The sequence below is a fragment of the Oncorhynchus keta genome, chromosome 30 (assembly GCF_023373465.1).
Source record: "Oncorhynchus keta strain PuntledgeMale-10-30-2019 chromosome 30, Oket_V2, whole genome shotgun sequence".
In the NCBI taxonomy this organism is placed as follows: Eukaryota; Metazoa; Chordata; class Actinopteri; order Salmoniformes; family Salmonidae; genus Oncorhynchus; species Oncorhynchus keta.
In genome coordinates this window covers 25,989,141-26,008,668 of record NC_068450.1, presented here as the reverse complement: position 1 = coordinate 26,008,668, position 19,528 = coordinate 25,989,141, and the positions used below count along the sequence as shown (strand labels likewise).

Below are 19,528 nucleotides of genomic sequence, written 5' to 3'. Positions count from 1 at the left end.
CTGAGTTGTTACAGTGTGTGAGGTGTTACAGTGTGTGAGGTGGTACAGTGTGTGAGGTGTTACAGTGTGTGAGGTGTTACAGTATGTGAGGTGTTACAGTGTGTCAGGTGTTACAGTGTGTGAGGTGTTGCAGTGTGAGGTGTTACAGTGCGTGAGGTGTTACAGTGCGTGAGGTGTTACAGTGTCTGAGGAGTTACAGTGTCTGAGGTGTTACAGTGTCTGAGGTGTTACAGTGTGTGAGGTGTTACAGTGTGTGAGGTGTTACAGTGTGTGAGGTGTTACCGTGTCTGAGGTGTTACAGTGTCTGAGGTGTTACAGAGTGTGAGGTGTTGTGACGTAGAAGTCCGTCACTGGCCGCGGGCAGCATTTGGTTTCTAACGCACACACATATTCATCACTCCTCCCTGCGCCATTGTAAGATAAGTTAACAATGTGGGTCGACACACAAATTAACTTCTGTCTTGGTGCATGCATTTCACACTTGTCAATGTTCATATTTGAGAGATATAATAATTATTATACTTATCAATGTTGTGGATGAGCGCAATGTGTGTTTGTTCTGTTCCTTACTCTCCATCTCTGTAGCTTCCGGGTATGCTGGAAAAGGACCCGAGCTAAGGGAATTGGGTTGGCTTTATAGTGCCTGTCCCATGGGCATATTGAAAGATATTGTCAGTAGTGATGTAATGTTGTAAATGTTATGTTGTGATATTGTTTAAAACCGTGTTGCAATGTATATCCTTTAGTATGTTTAGTTCATGGAAAATGTAGGTTTGTATTGTTAATTGATGAATTAATTAGGGTTAATTGTTCTGAGGGGAGGGGCGAGCCCTACAAAAGGAGCCTCTCTTTCAGTCATAGAAGGGTTACTTTGGATTATGCTGTGGATGGGGCAGCATTGTTTTTAAGCTGTCCCATAAGGTAGACGTTGATGGCAGTACTGTTGTTTTTTTTGTTCCGGAATCACTTGTAAATAAACACCTTTGCACAGAAGAACTTTTGCGGTTCCGCCATCTTTTTATTTTGATAGAGGTTAGGTTATCCAGTTTAGCCTTCTGGCCTACTCTACGTGACAGTGTGAGGTGTTACAGTGTGTGAGGTGTTACAGTGTGTGAGGTGTTACAGTGTGTGAGATGTTACAGTGTCTGAGGTGTTGCAGTGTGAGGTGTTAGTGTGTGAGGTGTTACAGTGTGTGAGGTGTTACAGTGTGTGAGGTGTTACAGTGTGTGAGGTGTTACAGTGTGTGAGGTGTTAGTGTGTGAGGTGTTACAGTGTGTGAGGTGTTATAGTGTGTGAGGTGTTATAGTGTGTGAGGTGTTGCAGTGTCTGAGTTGTTACAGTGTCTGAGGTGTTATAGTATCTGAGGTGTTACAGTGTGTGAGGTGTTACAGTGTGTGAGGTGTTACAGTGTGTGAGGTGTTACAGTGCGTGAGGTGTTACAGTGCTTGAGGTGTTACAGTGCGTGAGGTGTTACAGTGTCTGAGGTGTTACAGTGTCTGAGGTGTTACAGTGTCTGAGGTGTTACAGTGTCTGAGGTGTTAGTGTCTGAGGAGTTACAGTGTCTGAGGAGTTACAGTGTCTGAGGTGTTACAGTGTCTGAGGTGTTACAGTGTCTGAGGTGTTACTGTGTAAGGTGTTACAGTGTGTCAGAGGTGTTACAGTGTCTGAGGTGTTACAGTGTCTGAGGTGTTACAGTGTTTGAGGTGTTACAGTGTCTGAGGTGTTAGTGTGTGAGGTGTTACAGTGTGTGAGGTGTTATAGTGTGTGAGGTGTTATAGTGAGTGAGGTGTTACAGTGTCTGAGGTGTTACAGTGTCTGAGGTGTTACAGAGTGTGAGGTGTTACAGTGTGTGAGGTGTTACAGTGTGTGAGGTGTTACAGTGTTTGAGGTGTTACAGTGTGTGAGTTGTTATAGTGTGTGAGGTGTTACAGTGTCTGAGTTGTTATAGTGTGTGAGGTGTTACAGTGTGTGAGGTGTTACAGTGTCTGAGGTGTTAGTGTGTGAGGTGTTAGTGTGTGAGGTGTTATAGTGTCTGAGGTGTTACAGTGTCTGAGGTGTTACAGTGTCTGAGGTGTTATAGTATCTGAGGTGTTACAGTGTGTGAGGTGTTACAGTGTGTGAGGTGTTACAGTGTGTGAGGTGTTACAGTGTGTGAGGTGTTACAGAGTGTGAGGTGTTACAGTGTCTGAGGTGTTAGTGTGTGAGTTGTTACAGTGTGTGAGGTGTTACAGTGTGTGAGGTGTTACAGTGTGTGAGGTGTTAGTGTGTGAGGTGTTACAGTGTCTGAGGTGTTAGTGTGTGAGGTGTTACAGTGTGTGAGGTGTTACAGTGTCTGAGTTGTTATAGTGTGTGAGGTGTTACAGTGTCTGAGGTGTTACAGTGTCTGAGTTGTTACAGTGTGTGAGGTGTTACAGTGTGTGAGGTGGTACAGTGTGTGAGGTGTTACAGTGTGTGAGGTGTTACAGTATGTGAGGTGTTACAGTGTGTGAGGTGTTACAGTGTGTGAGGTGTTGCAGTGTGAGGTGTTACAGTGCGTGAGGTGTTACAGTGTGTGATGTGTTACAGTGTGTGATGTGTTACAGTGTGTGAGGTGTTACAGTGTGTGAGGTGTTACAGTGTGTGAGGTGTTACAGTATGTGAGGTGTTACAGTGTGTGAGGTGTTACAGTGTGTGAGGTGTTGCAGTGTGAGGTGTTACAGTGTGTGAGGTGTTACAGTGTGTGAGTTGTTACAGTGTGTGAGGTGTTACAGTGTGTGAGGTGTTATAGTGTGTGAGGTGTTGCAGTGTCTGAGGTGTTATAGTGTGTGAGGTGTTACAGTGTCTGAGGTGCTACAGTGTCTGAGGTGTTACAGTGTGTGAGGTGTTACAGTGTGTGAGGTGTTACAGTGTGTGAGGTGTTACAGTGTCTGAGGTGTTACAGTGCGTGAGGTGTTACAGTGCGTGAGGTGTTACAGTGCGTGAGGTGTTACAATGCGTGAGGTGTTACAGTGCGTGAGGTGTTAGTGTCTGAGGTGTTACAGTGTGTGAGGTGTTACAGTGTCTGAGATGTTACAGTGTCTGAGTTGTTACAGTGTCTGAGTTGTTACAGTGTCTGAGGTGTTACAGTGTGTGAGGTGTTACAGTGTGTGAGGTGTTACAGTGTGTGAGGTGTTACAGTGTCTGAGGTGTTACAGTGTGTGAGGTGTTATAGTGTGTGAGGTGTTAGTGTGTGAGGTGTTAGTGTGTGAGATGTTACAGTGTGTGAGATGTTACAGTGTGTGAGGTGTTACAGTGTGTGAGGTGTTGCAGTGTCTGAGGTGTTACATTGAGTTGTGGCTGTAAAAGGGATGACATTGAGGAAAAGTAATCTGGTACAAGGTACCTGTGAGAGACGTGTGGGAGGGGTGACAGGTAGTAAGTGGTGTGTGTGTGTGTTTGTGTGTGTCCAGGTGAGCCGGGTGAAGGCGGAGTCCAGGCTGGCGCTGCTGGCGTCGGCGGGGGTGGACGTGGAGCCATGGGTGAGCAGTGCTATGACCCAGGCAGACGAGGAGCTGGAGAGGGACAGGAGGCTGAGCGAGGCACGCATGTCCAACGGAGATATCTCCGAGGACGAGTTTGAGTTCACAGACTTCGACGACTACGATGAAGATGGTGACACTTTCATCGATTCAACTTCCTGCTCGGTGCCGTGTGGATACCCCTTGGCTTGCATGGTTCTCTACAGCTATCAGGTGACAATATCAGGACTTAACATTTTAGAAATGTCAACATTACAGGAATGGGATTTTCCTCTCAGGTGTTATTGTGTGTAATTTTCTGGCCCATCTTCTTGCAGGCCTGCCAAGGAGACGAGCTGTCAATCACAGAGGGAGAAGAGCTTCAGGTGATAGAGGATGGAGACATGGAGGACTGGCTGAAGGTAAATGAGGACAGATTTCTCTCTGGCTGCATCCCAAATGGCACCCTATTCCATATTTAGGCTCCATAGGGCTCTGGTCAAAAGCAGTGAACTATGTAGGGAATAGGGTGCCATTTGGGATGCAACTTTTGTCTCATGGAACAGTGCTATTTACTGTAGCAGGCAGTTGTTCCCACACATTTGCCCACTCTACCAAATGCCTGCGGTCTCCTCACTTCCTGTTTCTACTAAGCACAGTGTAAACAAACTGCCGGTCTTCCTGTTTGAGAAAGAGAGGCTTTATGTCGCTTCAACTTCATATTTACTGATCCGTAACAGTTGTGAAAAATAACGGGTCAATTACAACCAACATTAAGCACTGTCAACATTAGGCGAGCTCTCTGTAAACCATTAATGAGATCCCACACAGTTGATCTCAACTGCAACAACTATTGGCCACCATGTTACCGCTCCCTAAAAGTGTTAACTTTAAGTCATGGTTACTGGCAACATTTTTCAAGACTATTTAGCCCTCTGGTGGGTATTATCTTCAGAATAAATTAAACCTTCTATTTGAGCAGACTAAGCACAGATTTGACTATTTAACAATCATTCCTCGTTTACTGTGACAATTTAACATTCACATTTTATCGGAAGATAAAGTATCCTGAACAATCCACATTCTAAAATTGGTAACTAAATCAAGCCAATCATGATTGAGTTAATAGAATATATGTTTTCATAAAATTATAGTCTAATCAAATTATATTATAATGTTGCCCAAACATAGATGTCTATAATGTACTGTATTGTACTTTACTGTACTGTACTCTACAGTACCCCTGTGCACAAAGTGAGGTTCGTACAGAAATGGTTTGACGAGATCGGTGTGGAAGAACTTGACTGGCCTTGGGGGAAGGCCGTTTTGTGCACACGGTTATTGTTATGCTGAAAAAGGAAAGGGCCTTCCCCCAAGCTGTTGCCACAAAGTTAGAAGCACAGAATCGTCTAGAATGTCATTGTATGCTGTAGCGTTAAGATTTCCCTTCACTGGAACTGAGGGGTCTAGTCCGAACCATGAAAAACAGCCCCAGACCATTATTCCTCCTTCACCAAACTTTACAGTCAGCACCATGCATTCGGGCAGGAAGTGTTCTCCTGGCGTCCGCCAAACCCAGATTCGTCCGTCGGACTGCCAGATGGTGAAGCGTGATTTATCACTCCAGAGAATGCATTTCCACTGCTCCAGAGTCCAATGGCAGCTAGCTTTATGTACTGTATGTATGTTATCGTGTGTGTGTGTGTGTGTGTGTGTGTGTGTGTGTGTGTGTGTGTGTGTGTGTGTGTGTGTGTGTGTGTGTGTGCATGAGTCTGTGTCTATGTTTGTGTTGCTTCACAGTCCCCGCTGTTCCATAAGGTGTTTTATTATATGTTTTTTAAATATAATTTTACTGCTTGCATCAGTTACTTGATGTGAAATAGAGTTCAATGTAGTCATGGCTCTATGTAGTACTGTGTGTCTCCTATAGTCTGTTCTGGACTTGGGGACTGTGAAGAGACCTCTTGTGACATGTCTTGTGGGATATACATGGGTGTCCGAGCTGTGTGCCAGTAGTTCAAACAGAAAGATTGGTGCGTTCAACATGTCAATACCTCTCACAAATACAAGTAGTGATGAAGTCAATCTCTCCTCCACTTTGAGCCAGGAGAGATTGACATGCATGTTATTGATATTAGCTCTCTGAGTACATCCAAAGGCCAGCCGTGCTGACCTGTTCTGAATCAATTGCAATTTTTTTGTGGCACCTGAGCACACGACTGAACAGTAGTCAAGGTGCAACAAAACTAGGGCGTGTAGGACCTGCCTTATTGATATTGTTGTTAGCATAGCCTAGTGGTTAGAGTGTTGGACTAGTAACCTGGAAGGTTGCAAGTTCAAACCCCTGAGCTGACAAAGTACAAATCTGTCATTTTGCCCCTGAAAAGGCAGTTAACCCACTGTTCCTAGGCCGTCATTGAAAATAAGAATTTGTTCTTAACTGACTTGCCTAGTTAAATAAAGTTTTAAAAAAGAAGGCAAAGCCTCGCTTTATTACGGACTTCTTCCCATCTTAGCTACCTGAATATTGAAAACCTGTATTTTCTATGGTAGAGTCGGTCAGGGCGTGACTAGGGTTTTTTGTTCTAGTTTATATCTTCTATGTGGGGTTCTAGGTTTGATTTCCTATGTTGGGGATTTGTATGATTCCCAATTAGAGGCCTCTGGTTATCGTTGTCTCTAATTGGGGATCATACTTAAGCATTTTTTCCACCTTTGGGTTATGGGATATTGTTTATGTATAGTGTGTTTGAGCACTACGTAGTCAGCTCCCCGTACTCATCCTGAGAAGTGTGTTAAAGTTCCGGAACAATTGACCGTGTCTCCAGTGCGCTTCCACAGCCCGGTACGACCTGTGCCTGCTCCTCGCACTTGCTGTGCGAAGTGTGTTATCGAACCGTACCATTGATGCCGGCAGTACGCACAAGATCTCCAGTGCGCCTTCACCACCCAGTATGTCCTCTGTCAACTCCTCGTACTCACCATGTGAAGAGTGTCATCATTCCGGTACAATGTGTGCCGGTTCTACGCACCGTGTCTCCAGTGCGCCTTCACAGCCCAGTATGTCCTCTGCCAACTCCTCGTACTCACCGTGTGAAGAGTGTCATCAGGACAGTTTACAATCCAGGGTTACTCCAAGCAGTTTAGTCATCTCAACTTGATACATTTCCACATTATTTATTACAATATTTAGTTGACATTTAGGGTATAGTGAATGATTTGTCCCAAATACAATGCTTTTAGTTTTAGAAATATTTAGGGCTAATGTATTCCTTGCCACCCACTCTGAAGCTTACTGCAGCTCTTTGTTAAGTGTTGCATTCATTTCAGTTGCTGTAGTAGCTGACGTGTAGTGTTAAGTAATCCACATACGTAGACACTCTGGCTTCACTCAAAGTCAGTGGCATGTCGTTAGTAAAAATGTAAAAGAGCAAGGGGCCTAAACCGCTACTAGGGAATTCCTGATTCTACCTGGATTATGTTTGAGAGGCTTCTATTAAAGAACACCTGTTAGACAAGTAACTTATCCACATGTTTTTCCAGCAGTAGACAATGATCAATAATGTCAAAAGCTGCAGTGAAGTCGAACAAGACAGCCCCCACAATCATTTTATCATCAATTTCTCTCAGCCAATTTCTCATCAGTCATTTGTGTAAGTGCTGTGCTTGTTGAGTGTCCTTCCCTATAAGTGTGCTGAAAGTCAGTTGTCAATTTATTTACTGTGAAATAGCACTGTATCTGGTCAACAAAAAAAAATCAGATGTTTACTAAGGGTTGGTAACAGGCTGATTGGTCAGCTATTTGAGCCAGTAAAGGGGTCTTTACTATTCTTGGGTAGCGGAATGACTTTAGCTTCCCTCCAGGCCTGAGGGCACACACTTTCTAGTAGGCTTCAATTGAAGATGTGGCAAATAGGAGTAGCAATATCGTCTGCTATTATCCTCAGTAATTTTCCATCCAGATTGTCAGACCCCGGTGGCTTGTCATTGTTGATAGACAACAATAATGTGTGTTGTCTAGTGCATATTCTTACAATAAATATTGATTAATTACCAGCCTTGCTATTTTCAATGTTCCTGATAATCGATATTTAATTGGGGCCTGGAGTAGTGAAGCTAAACCCAGCTGTGCGGTATCTAACTAATTTGACACAGTACAACGGGAGATGAACTGATCTGATTTATTATTGTTTTTTTGGTTGCAAGCAGTTTGTTTTAACACGCTGGTGCACGTAATCTCCCGTTAGTAGCTTTTTAAGAAATCCAGCACTAACCTGCAGCTGCGCGTTAAGCCTGTTGGTTACGAGACTCCTTAATTGACCCAATGAGACTCCATAATTGACCCAACGAGACTCCATAATTTACCTAACTAGACTCCGTAATTGACCCAACGAGACTCCATAATTGACCCAACGAGACGCAATAATTGACCCAACGAGACGCAATAATTGACCCAACGAGACTCCATAATTGACCCAACGAGACGCAATAATTGACCCAACGAGACGCAATAATTGACCCAACGAGACGCAATAATTGACCCAACGAGACGCAATAATTGACCCAACGAGACGCAATAATTGAATAGCTATAATGCTATCTTCTTAACACATCTATGAAGTCCAACTGTCCCTGAATATACCATCCCTAAAGCCATGTTATTGACACTCACTGACTGTGTGCTCCACTCCAGGCCCGTAATGCAGCAGGCCAGGTTGGCTACGTCCCTGAGAGGTACCTGCAGTTCCTGTGGTCACCAGGAGAGGGCTCCTCTGTCTGCCTGGCGCAGGGCTTCCCTTGTCCCCAGCTGGACTGGTCCTTCAACAGTTCCAGCTCCTCATCAGAACATTCCAAGAGGCAGCAGGGCCGCTCCCCTCACTCTGGGGGTTAGTAGGGGCTCTTCTGTCTTAAGAATCATCACTAACCAGAAAGCTTCTCTCCCACCTCTGAATGTTTGTGACATGATTCATACCATTTGGACAAGTGGCCAAATTCCAGGTTCAAGCCCTCATTGATATAACTGTGTCACCATTTTGTTAATTATTAGTAATGCTGTCGCCATCTTGTTAATCATTATTAATGTAGACAATGTTTACCCATGTATTACTGACTTGTCTGAGTCTGTTCTGTGACGAATGTCTGGCACGGGCTCTATTTGAATACCAGTCTGATGTCTGTGTGTTTGGTTCTGGTCTGGTCTGTTCTGTGGTGTAGGTCTGGCACGGGCTCTATTTGAATACCAGTCTGATGTCTGTGTGTTTGGTTCTGGTCTGGTCTGTTCTGTGGTGTAGGTCTGGCACGGGCTCTGTTTGAGTACCAGGGCCAGGGTCCAGAGGAGCTGTCCTTCCCAGAAGGGGCGGTCATTAGGCTGCTGCGCTGCCGCCAGGGGGAGGTTGACGACGGCTTCTGGGAGGGAGAGCTGGACGGACGCTTGGGGGTCTTTCCTTCTCTGGTGGTGGAGCTGCTGGGGGACGGGGAGAAAGAGGAGGAAGAGGAGGTGAGAGATCTGGTTTACCCTCTGAATGACACTTTGTTGTCAAATGTACCTGGACTCAAAACATACATGGAGTGATGAGAAAGAAAGCTTTGAACATACAGTATGGATGAGGTCTATTTGTGAAGTGTGCCACCTTGTGGTATAATACTGTACAACACATTCCATAAGACTAGTCAAGTGATAGAAGATTCAACTCTGCAGATAGAATTTGGAGTCTGTTAAAAAAACTCTGCATTCTCAAGGGGATTACTATTATTTTCATGATCTGAATTCCCATTGTTTCTACATTTAATTCTGCAGAGCCTTCCCACCCCCACTCTTCCTCCATTCTCTCCACCCATCCCTATTTCTGGAACCCCCTGCAGTCTCCTCTGCTTCTCATCTGGCCCTGGGTCCTGGTCTGTAAACAGTACGCCCCCTAAGGACCCGGAGGACAGGTTGCAGGCTTCTTTCTCACTGAAATCACAGAGCCTGTCAGACAGCAGGGCAGGTGGGGATAAACTCTCAGTCATCACAGAAAACCAATGTACAGTACACGCACTGTTAGAAACACAGTAGTCTTCATTAACAATGTACAGTACACTCACTGTTAGAAACACAGTAGTCTTCATAAAAAATGTACAGTACACACACTGTTAGAAACACAGTAGTCTTCATTAACAATGTACAGTACACGCACTGTTAGAAACACAGTAGTCTTCATTAACAATGTACAGTAAGCGCACTGTTAGAAACACAGTAGTCTTCATTAACAATGTACAGTACACGCACTGTTAGAAACACAGTAGTCTTCATTAACAATGTACAGTAAGCGCACTGTTAGAAACACAGTAGTCTTCATTAACAATGTACAGTACACGCACTGTTAGAAACACAGTAGTCTTCATTAACAATGTACAGTAAGCGCACTGTTAGAAACACAGTAGTCTTCATTAACAATGTACAGTAAGCGCACTGTTAGAAACACAGTAGTCTTCATTAACAATGTACAGTAAGCGCACTGTTAGAAACACAGTAGTATTCATTAACAATGTACAGTACACACACTGTTAGAAACACAGTAGTCTTCATTAACAATGTACAGTACACACACTGTTAGAAACACAGTAGTCTTCATTAACAATGTACAGTAAGCGCACTGTTAGAAACACAGTAGTCTTCATTAACAATGTACAGTACACACACTGTTAGAAACACAGTAGTCTTCATTAACAATGTACAGTAAGCGCACTGTTAGAAACACAGTAGTCTTCATTAACAATGTACAGTACACGCACTGTTTTGTTCCTTTTCTTTTCTCTGAACACTGTGTATCTGGCCTTGTTTTCTCTCACATCCTCTCAGAGAGTGCAGGCAGCACACGCAGCTCACCTGACCTCTCAGCTGGAAGAATACGACCGGTATGTAGACTGGACTAGGGCTGGGTAGGGCAGGGCTGGGTAGGGAGGGGCTGGGCAGGGTGGGTAGGGAGGGGCTCGGCAGGGTAGGGATGGACTGGGTAGGGAGGGGCAGGGTAGGACTGGGTAGGGTGGGTAGGGAGGGGCTGGGTAGGGCAGGGCTGGGTAGGGTGGGTAGGGAGGGGCTGGGTAGGAATGGGTAGGGTGGGTAGGGAGGGGCTGGGTAGGGCTGGTTAGGTAGGGGCTGGATAGGTCAGGGCTGGGCTGGGTAGGTCTGGGCTGGGTAGGGCTGGGCTGGGTAGGGTGGGTAGGCATGGGTAGGGAGGGGCTGGGTAGGGGTGAGTAGGGTAGAGCTGGGGAGGGATGGGTAGTACTGGGTAAGACTGGGAAGATTTGGCTTGGGCTGGGTAGGGCTGTGTAGGAAATGGTAGGACTGGGCAGGACAGGATAGGGCTGGGTAGGGTTGGTTAGGAGTGGGTAGGGCAGGGATGGGGAGGGATGGGTAGAACTGGGTAAGACCTGGTAGGTCTGGTTAGGTTTGGGTAGGGCTGTGTAGGAATTGGTAGTGCTGAGTAGGATTTGATAGGGCTGGGTAGGGTTGGGCTGGGTAGTGTTGAGTAAGGCTGGGTAGGACTGGGTAGTGTTGAGTAGGGCTGGGTGGGACTGGGTAGTGTTGAGTAGGGCTGGGTGGGACTGGGTAGTGTTGGGTACGGCTGGGTAGGGAAGGACTGGGTAGTGTTGAGTAGGGCTGGGTAGGACTGGGTAGTGTTGAGTAGGGCTGGGTAGGACTGGGTAGTGTTGAGTAGGGCTGGGTAGTGTTGAGTAGGGCTGGGTAGGGTTGGACTGGACTGGGTAGGACTGGGTAGTGTTGAGTAGGGCTTGGTAGGACTGGGTAGTGTTGGGTAGGTATGGGTTTGGCTGGGTAGTGTTAATTAGGACTGGGTAGTTTTGAGTAGGGCTGGGTAGTGTTGAGTATGGCTGGGTAGGACTGGGTAGTGTTGAGTAGGGCTGGGTAGGGTTGGGCTGGGTAGTGTTGAGTAGGGCTGGGTAGGGTTGAGTAGGGTTGGGCTGGGTAGTGTTGAGTATGGCTGGGTAGGACTGGGTAGTTTTGAGTATGGCTGGGTGGGACTGGGTAGCTTTGAGTAGGGTTGGGCTGGGTAGGGCTTGGTAGTGTTGAGTAATGCTGGGTAGTGTTGGGCTGGGTAGTGTTGAGTAGGACTGGGTAGTGTTGAGTAGGGCTGGGTAGGGATGGGTAGTGTTGAGTATGGCTGGGTAGGACTGGGTAGTGTTGAGTAGGGCTGGGTAGTGTTGATTAGGACTGGGTAGTTTTGAGTAGGGCTCGGTAGGTCTGGGTAGTGTTGGGTAGGACTGGGTAGGGTTGAGTATGGCTGGGTTGGACTGGGTAGTGTTGAGCAGGGCTGAGTAAGGTTGGGCTGGGCAGTGTTGAGTAGGACTGGTTAGTGTTGAGTAGGACTGGGTAGGGCTGGTTAGGTCTGGGTAGTGTTGAGTATGGCTGGGTAGGACGGGGTAGGGTTGGGTAGGGCTGGGTTCGGCTGGGTAGTGTTGATTAGGACTGGGTAGTGTTGATTAGGACTGGGTAGTGTTGAGTAGGACTGGGTAGGGATGGATAGGACTGGGTACTGTTGAGTATGGCTGGGTAGTGTTGGGTAGGGATGGGTTCGGCTGGGTAGTGTTAATTAGGACTGGGTAGTTTTGAGTAGGGCTGGGTAGGACTGGGTGGTGTTGGGTAGGACTGGGTAGTGTTGAGTAGGGCTGGGTAGTGTTGATTAGGGCTGGGTAGGACTGGGTAGTGTTTAGTAGGACTGGGTAGTGTTTAGTAGGACTGGGTAGTGTTGATTAGGGCGGGGTAGGACTGGGTAGTTTTGGGTAGTACTGGGTAGTTTTGAGTCAGACTGGGTAGGACTGGGTAGTTTTGAGTAGGACTGGGTAGTGTTGGGTAGGACTGGGTAGGACGGGGTAGGGCTGGGCAGGGCTGGGTAGGGTTGGGTGGGGCTGAGCTGTGTAGGCCTGGGCAGGGCTGTGTAGGTCTGGACAGGGCTGTGTAGGCCTGGGCAGGGCTGTGTAGGCCTGGGCAGGGCTGTGTAGGCCTGGGCAGGGCTGTGTAGGCCTGGGCAGGGCTGTGTAGGCCTGGACAGGGCTGTGTAGGTCTGGACAGGGCTGTGTAGGTCTGGGCAGGGCTGTGTAGGCATGGGCAGGGCTGTGTAGGCCTGGGCAGGGCTGTGTAGGTCTGGACAGGGCTGTGTAGGCCTGGACAGGGCTGTGTAGGTCTGGACAGGGCTTGGTAGAGATGCTTAGGGCTGGGTAGATATAGGTAGGTCTGGGTAGGGATGGGTAGAGCAGGTCTGGGCAGGGCTGGGTAGGACAGGGCGGGGTGTGGCAGGGCAGTGCTGGGCTGGGTGGGGTAGGGATGGGTAAAGATGGGTAGGGGTGGGGTGGCTGGGTAGGACAGAGCTGGATAGGGCTGGGTAGAGATGGGCTGGGTACGGCTGGGTAGAGCTGGGCAGGGTTTGTGCCACTTCCTCATTTTCTTAAATCCTTTTTTTGTGGTGTCCTATCATCTTCATTGAATTTTGGTGCATAAAGCGAGGTGGCTCAGTTTTTCAGCCATTATATTATGCTCCGTAAGCGTGAACATGCTCTTAAATATTTTCAGTTGATCTGCTGAATGCCCTCTCTAAAGCTCAAAATGCACTATTACTGTAGTTAGAATGTTTTGTATAACCACATTCAGTCTCTTTTGAAGCGTTTCATCTGTTTGTCTGTCTTTATTCATTGTTTTGTTGTCCCAGACAAGGGCTCCCCCTCTTCCCCCGACTCAGAGACACTCCCCCATGCCCTGAGGAAGCATGTGTGGGGGAGTGTTCAGAAGAGACAGAGTGGACACCACAGGAGAGTCTGGTGGTGCACACCCTCACCGGGACTTGTACAGTATGTAGCTACCAGGTGAGCTTTGTCTCTTCCTGACAGGCTACACTATTTTTGAAAGTTAGTATTCTTGTATTGTTTATGTGATAATATGTCAAAAAACATGGATTCATCTGTCTCTGAGCTTCAGGGACATCATTCACCAGAAGTATTAAACTATCTTGTAGGAAGTGATGTTTATAATTTGCGTATGATAAGATACAGGGTTATTTGAGATCCTGTAGAATTAAATGTTCAGTATTGCAGTTCAAATAAGCTTGTGCCTGATGCTTTTTTTTGCTTGCATGATAATATACTGTATTAATTCTAGAGTAGTAAACCTCATATAATGCACTGTATTAATTATACAGTAGTAAACCTCATATAATGCACTGTATTAATTATACAGTAGTAAACCTCATATAATGCACTGTATTAATTATACAGTAGTAAACCATATAATGCACTGTATAATTATACAGCACTGTATTAATTATACAGTAGTAAACTATATAATGCAGTAGTAAAACCTCATATAATGCACTGTATTAATTATACAGTAGTAAACCTCATATAATGCACTGTATTAATTATACAGTAGTAAACCTCATATAATGCACTGTATTAATTATACAGTAGTAAACCTCATATAATGCACTGTATTAATTATACAGTAGTAAACCTCATATAATGCACTGTATTAATTATACAGTAGTAAACCTCATATAATGCACTGTATTAATTATACAGTAGTAAACCATATTCTACATGTCATGTTCTATTTCCATGAGAACCAGAATCAAACATGGACACTGAGATGTATTAAACAATCTTCCTGGTGTGTTTGTGCTTGTTAATATCTTACCTCAGAATGACAGGATGGTTGAAGTATGAGAACGAAATGCTCTAACAGTACCACATTGGGTTAAGTCCACCTCAACAATTAGTCATACGAACAACAAAGGTCAAATGCATAGCTTTAATATATACTTAGTTTGATTCCTTAAGAATTGTTCATTGTACAGCTGCATTTTCACATTTGAGATGACTCAAATCATCAGGTTGTTGATTAATAGTATGCATATAATATACATGTTTTCCTCATGAGTTATTTCCAGCTTCGGTCAATGAAGACACATGCAATATATGATTCTAAGGCCATTACAAACACATTTAAATATATTTTACACTCAATGGACACAGTGTAAGACTAAGGAGTTAGATCATTACTGTGAACTGATAATGCATGTAGCAGCCATGACCAGCAGAGGAGACCACATCCTGGTAACACATACAGGAAACAATTCCTGTATGTGACGATTCCTTCGATTCCTGTATGTGACGATTCCTTCGATTCCTGTATGTGACGATTCCTTCGATTCCTGTATGTGACGATTCCTTCGATTCCTGTATGTGACGATTCCTTCGATTCCTGTATGTGACGATTCCTTCGATTCCTGTATGTGACGATTCCTTCGATTCCTGTATGTGACGATTCCTTCGATTCCTGTATGTGACGATTCCTTCGATTCCTGTATGTGACGATTCCTTCGATTCCTGTATGTGACGATTCCTTTGATTCCTGTATGTGACGATTCCTTCGAATCCACAAAAAGAATACTTTGGTGTGCTTTTGTTTGCCAGTTAATTTGAAAACATGAAATCTTCATTGAAATCAGTCATATTCTGTGCTTCGCAGAGCTATAACCAGATATAGTACCATTCACATATGGAGTTACAGTACTGTTCGCTGGTGAAACATTTATGACTGTGACATACAGTCAGATATATACAGTAGTCAGCTTTTGATTTCTTGACCATTTCACATCTATGATGTATATTAAAGTAAACATGTCTAATGCATATAAACGCCATTTTGTTAGCTGTTCTTTATTGCGTTTTATAATATTTTCAATGTTGATACTATCTCTACAAGGTTGGGGCTCCCTAGTGGCGCAGTGGTCTAAGACACTGCATCACAGTACAAGAGATGTCACTGCAGTACCTGGTTTGAATCCAGACTACATCACATCCAGCCGTAATTGGGAGTCCCATAGGGTGGTGCACAATTGGCCCAGTGTTGTCAGGGTTTGGCTGGAGTAGGCCGTCATTGTAAATAATAAGTTGTTCTTAACTGCCTAGTTAAATAAAAATAAAAAAGCATTTTCAAAGTGCTATGCATCTGTAGTAAATGAAAACAGATCAGTTTCAAGCAAAACTAGATGAAATAATCTGGTATCAAGAGTTTCACATCATTTCCATAATTCAAATTCAACTCAGGAATATTGTCATCGTATGGCTAAAACCGAATTCTCTGGCTAATAAGGAAATATCTGTTGTGCAAAAAAATTAACACAGCCTTAATGCCCTGTTGACATTGAACATCATATCACACTGAAATCCCATTGGTTCTTTGTTAAAATGATGAAGTGCAGCAATAATGAATTGGAGTCAACGAGTGAGAAGAGGTGTTGTATGTCTTTGAGAGAAACACTGTTCACTACTATGGATCAGGGTCCTATTCATTATGATACACCATAGCAAATGTTTTGCAACAGAAAACAAAAACAAGCATTTCTTATTGGACAAATCAGGTAGGTCCCTCCCTGTTTCAACCAAATTGCTTCTGTTTGGTTCCTAGTAAATACAACCCTGGAAGTATATGTTTCTATCCAGGACTACACATTATTATGTAGTCCAGTGGGTATATTGAAGCCATCCTGACACAAAACAAATGACCACTACAGATAAAATACCATCCTAATGATGTATATTTATTAACTGCAGTGCTGGCCTATGGTTTCTATATGAATAAGACTTAAGCGTGTACGCTGCTACTGTATGCTTCCAAGTAAACAACATAACATTTTCCAGTACCGTAAACATACATTCTAAAGTCAGTAGCTAAAAGCACTATTCAGACTGTAACATTTTGGAGTATTTTTTACGGTTGGTTAAGGACTAGCTTTAGTTTTTTTAGTTTTCTCTGAGAATATGAAAAGTGACATAACTATCCTCTGTATCACGTTACTGTACCATACCCAGCACAACATTTCTCAGGGCAGGGAGACTTCTGTCCCACTGTACCATACCCAGCACAACATTTCTCAGGGCAGGGAGACTTCTGTCCCACTGTACCATACCCAGCACAACATTTCTCAGGGCAGGGAGACTTCTGTCCCACTGTACCATACCCAGCACAACATTTCTCAGGGCAGGGAGACTTCTGTCCCACTGTACCATACCCAGCACAACATTTCTCAGGGCAGGGAGACTTCTGTCCCACTGTACCATACCCAGCACAACATTTCTCAGGGCAGGGAAACTTCTGTCCCACTGTACACAGAAGAACTTAATAAGATTGGACACAGCTGAGTCAATGGAAGAATAGATGTTTCAAAGTGATCTAAGACGGACTTTTGGTCTCTCAGTCTATTAGTCTACACAGACAGTGTATCCACATGCTAGAATCTAGAAGCTCAGATAGATTAATTATTTTGGGCTATATCAATACCCTTGATGATAATATGTCCTAAATGACACTTGGGACAAGGTTCAATTGAATCCGTATTGCTGAAGTTCAGTGCTATAACGCAAATTAAATGTAAAGGCTGCATTTGTCGACTTTGTTACCTGAACTTCGCTGAAATAGATTGAATCGAGCCCCTGGTAACATTTTAGCGGACCAAAATGGGTCCACTGATTTGCAAGATGACTTGGGAAGCATGTGGTTGTATAGGTAGAGAAACAGCCAGTGGTGACTACATCAAAACCTGGAGTTAACCTACTCAGAGGCAGTTTCTGCCTCTAATTCCATAGTATGTAGTAGAGTTACAGAACAGACTGACAAGTAGCTAGGCTACACCGATATTACCCATTGTTTTCTCTTGGTCGACTTACACGGTGGTTGTTGGGGGTATAGTTGATGGTTGTTGGGGGTATAGTTGATGGTTGTTGGGGGTATAGTTGATGGTTGTTAGGGGTATAGTTGATGGTTGTTGGGGGTATAGCTGATTGTTGTTGGGGGTGTAGTTGATTGTTGTTGGGGGTATAGTTGATTGTTGCTGGGGGTATAGTTGATTGTTGTTGGGGGTATAGATGATGGTTGTTGGGGGTATAGTTGATTGTTGTTGGGGGTATAGTTGATGGTTGTTGGGGGTGTAGTTGATTGTTGTTGGGGATATAGTTGATGGTTGTTGGGGGTGTAGTTGATTGTTGTTGGGGGTATAGTTGATTGTTGTTGGGGGTATAGTTGATTGTTGTTGGGGGTATAGATGATGGTTGTTGGGGGTATAGTTGATGGTTGTTGGGGATATAGTTGATGGTTGTTGGGGGTGTAGTTGATTGTTGTTGGGGATATAGTTGATTGTTTTTGGGGATATAGTTGATTGTTGCTGGGGGTATAGTTGATGGTTGTTGGGGGTGTAGTTGATTGTTGTTGGGGATATAGTTGATTGTTGTTGGGGATATAGTTGATTGTTGTTGGGGGTATAGTTGATTGTTGTTGGGGGTATAGTTGATTGTTGTTGGGGGTATAGTTGATTGTTGTTGGGGGTATAGATGATGGTTGTTGGGGGTGTAGTTGATTGTTGTTGGGGGTATAGATTGATGGTTGTTGGGGGTGTATAGATGATGGTTGTTGGGGGTGTAGTTGATTGTTGTTGGGGGTATAGTTGATTGTTGCTGGGGGTGTAGTGTTGTTGATTGTTGTTGGGGGGGTATAGTTGATTGTTGGTGGTATAGTTGATGGTTGTTGGTATAGTTGATGGTTGTTGGGGGTGTAGTTGATTGTTGTTGGGGATATAGTTGATTGTTTTTGGGGATATAGTTGATTGTTGGGGATATAGTTGATTGTTGTTGGGGGGGTATATATATATATATGCTTGTTGGGGATATAGTTGATTGTTGTTGGGGATATAGTTGATTGTTGTTGGGGGTATAGTTGATTGTTGTTGGGGGTATAGATGATGGTTGTTGGGGGTGTAGTTGATTGTTGGGGGTATAGATGATGGTTGTTGGGGGTGTAGTTGATTGTTGTTGGGGGTATAGTTGATTGTTGCTGGGGGTGTAGTTGATTGTTGTTGGGGGTATAGTTGATTGTTGCTGGGGGTATAGTTGATTGTTGTTGGTGGTATAGTTGATGGTTGTTGGGGGTATAGTTGATGGTTGTTGGGGGTGTAGTTGATTGTTGTTGGGGATATAGTTGATTGTTGTTGGGGATATAGTTGATTGTTGTTGGGGATATAGTTGATTGTTGTTGGGGGTATATATATATATATGCCATTTAGCAGACGCTTTTATCCAAAGCGACTTACAGTCATGTGTGCATACATTCTACGATACGGTATAGTTGATTGTTGTTGGGGATATAGTTGATTGTTGTTGGGGATATAGTTGATTGTTGTTGGGGATATAGTTGATTGTTGTTGGGGATATAGTTGATTGTTGTTGGGGGTATAGTTGATTGTTGTTGGGGGTATAGTTGATTGTTGTTGGTGGTATAGTTGATTGTTGTTGGTGTAGTCTGTGAGGCCTGGGCTTGCACTGTCTGGTTATAAAAGGAGTAGTATTATAGCCGTGCTGTTAGTCACATTATGCAAGTGTTTAAGATCAATCCATCTGGATGAATTACAGCCTTGTCATTTTGAAGCCATGTCACTTCACAGTTGGTGCCAGACAGTCTCAGCCAGCCTGGCATGGTGTACTCAGTTGAGTTTTGACATGGCCTGGTTGGTTTACCTCCGTAGTATTGCTATATATCCATTTGTCCTTGTCACAGTGGGGCGTGGACAGTCTCTCTCTCTCTCTCTCTCTCTCTCTCTCTCTCTCTCTCTCTCTCTCTCTCTCTCTCTCTCTCTCTCTCTCTCTCTCTCTCTCTCTCTCTCTCTCTCTCTCTCTCTCTCTCTCTCTCTCTCTCTCTCTCTCTCTCTCTCTCTCTCTCTCTCTCTCTCTCTCTCTCTCTCTCTCTCTCACCACTTATGCTGACTGTGTACTGATCTCCTCTTCTCCTTCAGAGACACTCCCTCCTCCTCCTGGCTGACCCGACAGTTCTTTATGTCCTCCATCTCCACCTCGTCCTCCTTCTCCTCCTCTGGGGGGCTCTGGGCCACAGCAGGGTCCTCCTTCTCCCCCTTCACCACATCAGCCATACACACCACAGAGACTTCCCGCTGACTGTCAGGACTGGCGTTGACTATGGCAACACTACCCACCTCCAGCTTGTTCTCGAGAGG

General features: G+C 44.7%; 1 protein-coding gene across 2 annotated transcripts in view; it reads left to right on the top strand.

The window, feature by feature from the left end:
- LOC118363334 (F-BAR and double SH3 domains protein 1-like) overlaps positions 1 to 13,417 on the top strand; it is a 31,035-nt gene extending 17,618 nt beyond the window's left edge. The window contains exons 13-19 of one of the 2 annotated variants that reach the window (XR_008087406.1): positions 3,429 to 3,710; positions 3,815 to 3,898; positions 8,170 to 8,362; positions 8,768 to 8,973; positions 9,339 to 9,463; positions 10,318 to 10,373; positions 13,181 to 13,417. Coding sequence is in view for 1 of the 2 variants with exons in the window: in XM_052488074.1 (XP_052344034.1) it covers positions 3,429 to 3,710; positions 3,815 to 3,898; positions 8,170 to 8,362; positions 8,768 to 8,973; positions 9,274 to 9,463; positions 10,318 to 10,373; positions 13,181 to 13,231 (1,062 nt within the window). In the remaining variant the exon portion in view is untranslated. Of the gene's footprint in view, positions 1 to 3,428; positions 3,711 to 3,814; positions 3,899 to 8,169; positions 8,363 to 8,767; positions 8,974 to 9,273; positions 9,464 to 10,317; positions 10,374 to 13,180 lie in introns of both variants that reach the window. The other variant, XM_052488074.1, reaches the window with a different exon arrangement.
- Positions 13,418 to 19,528: the final 6,111 nt, after the last annotated feature.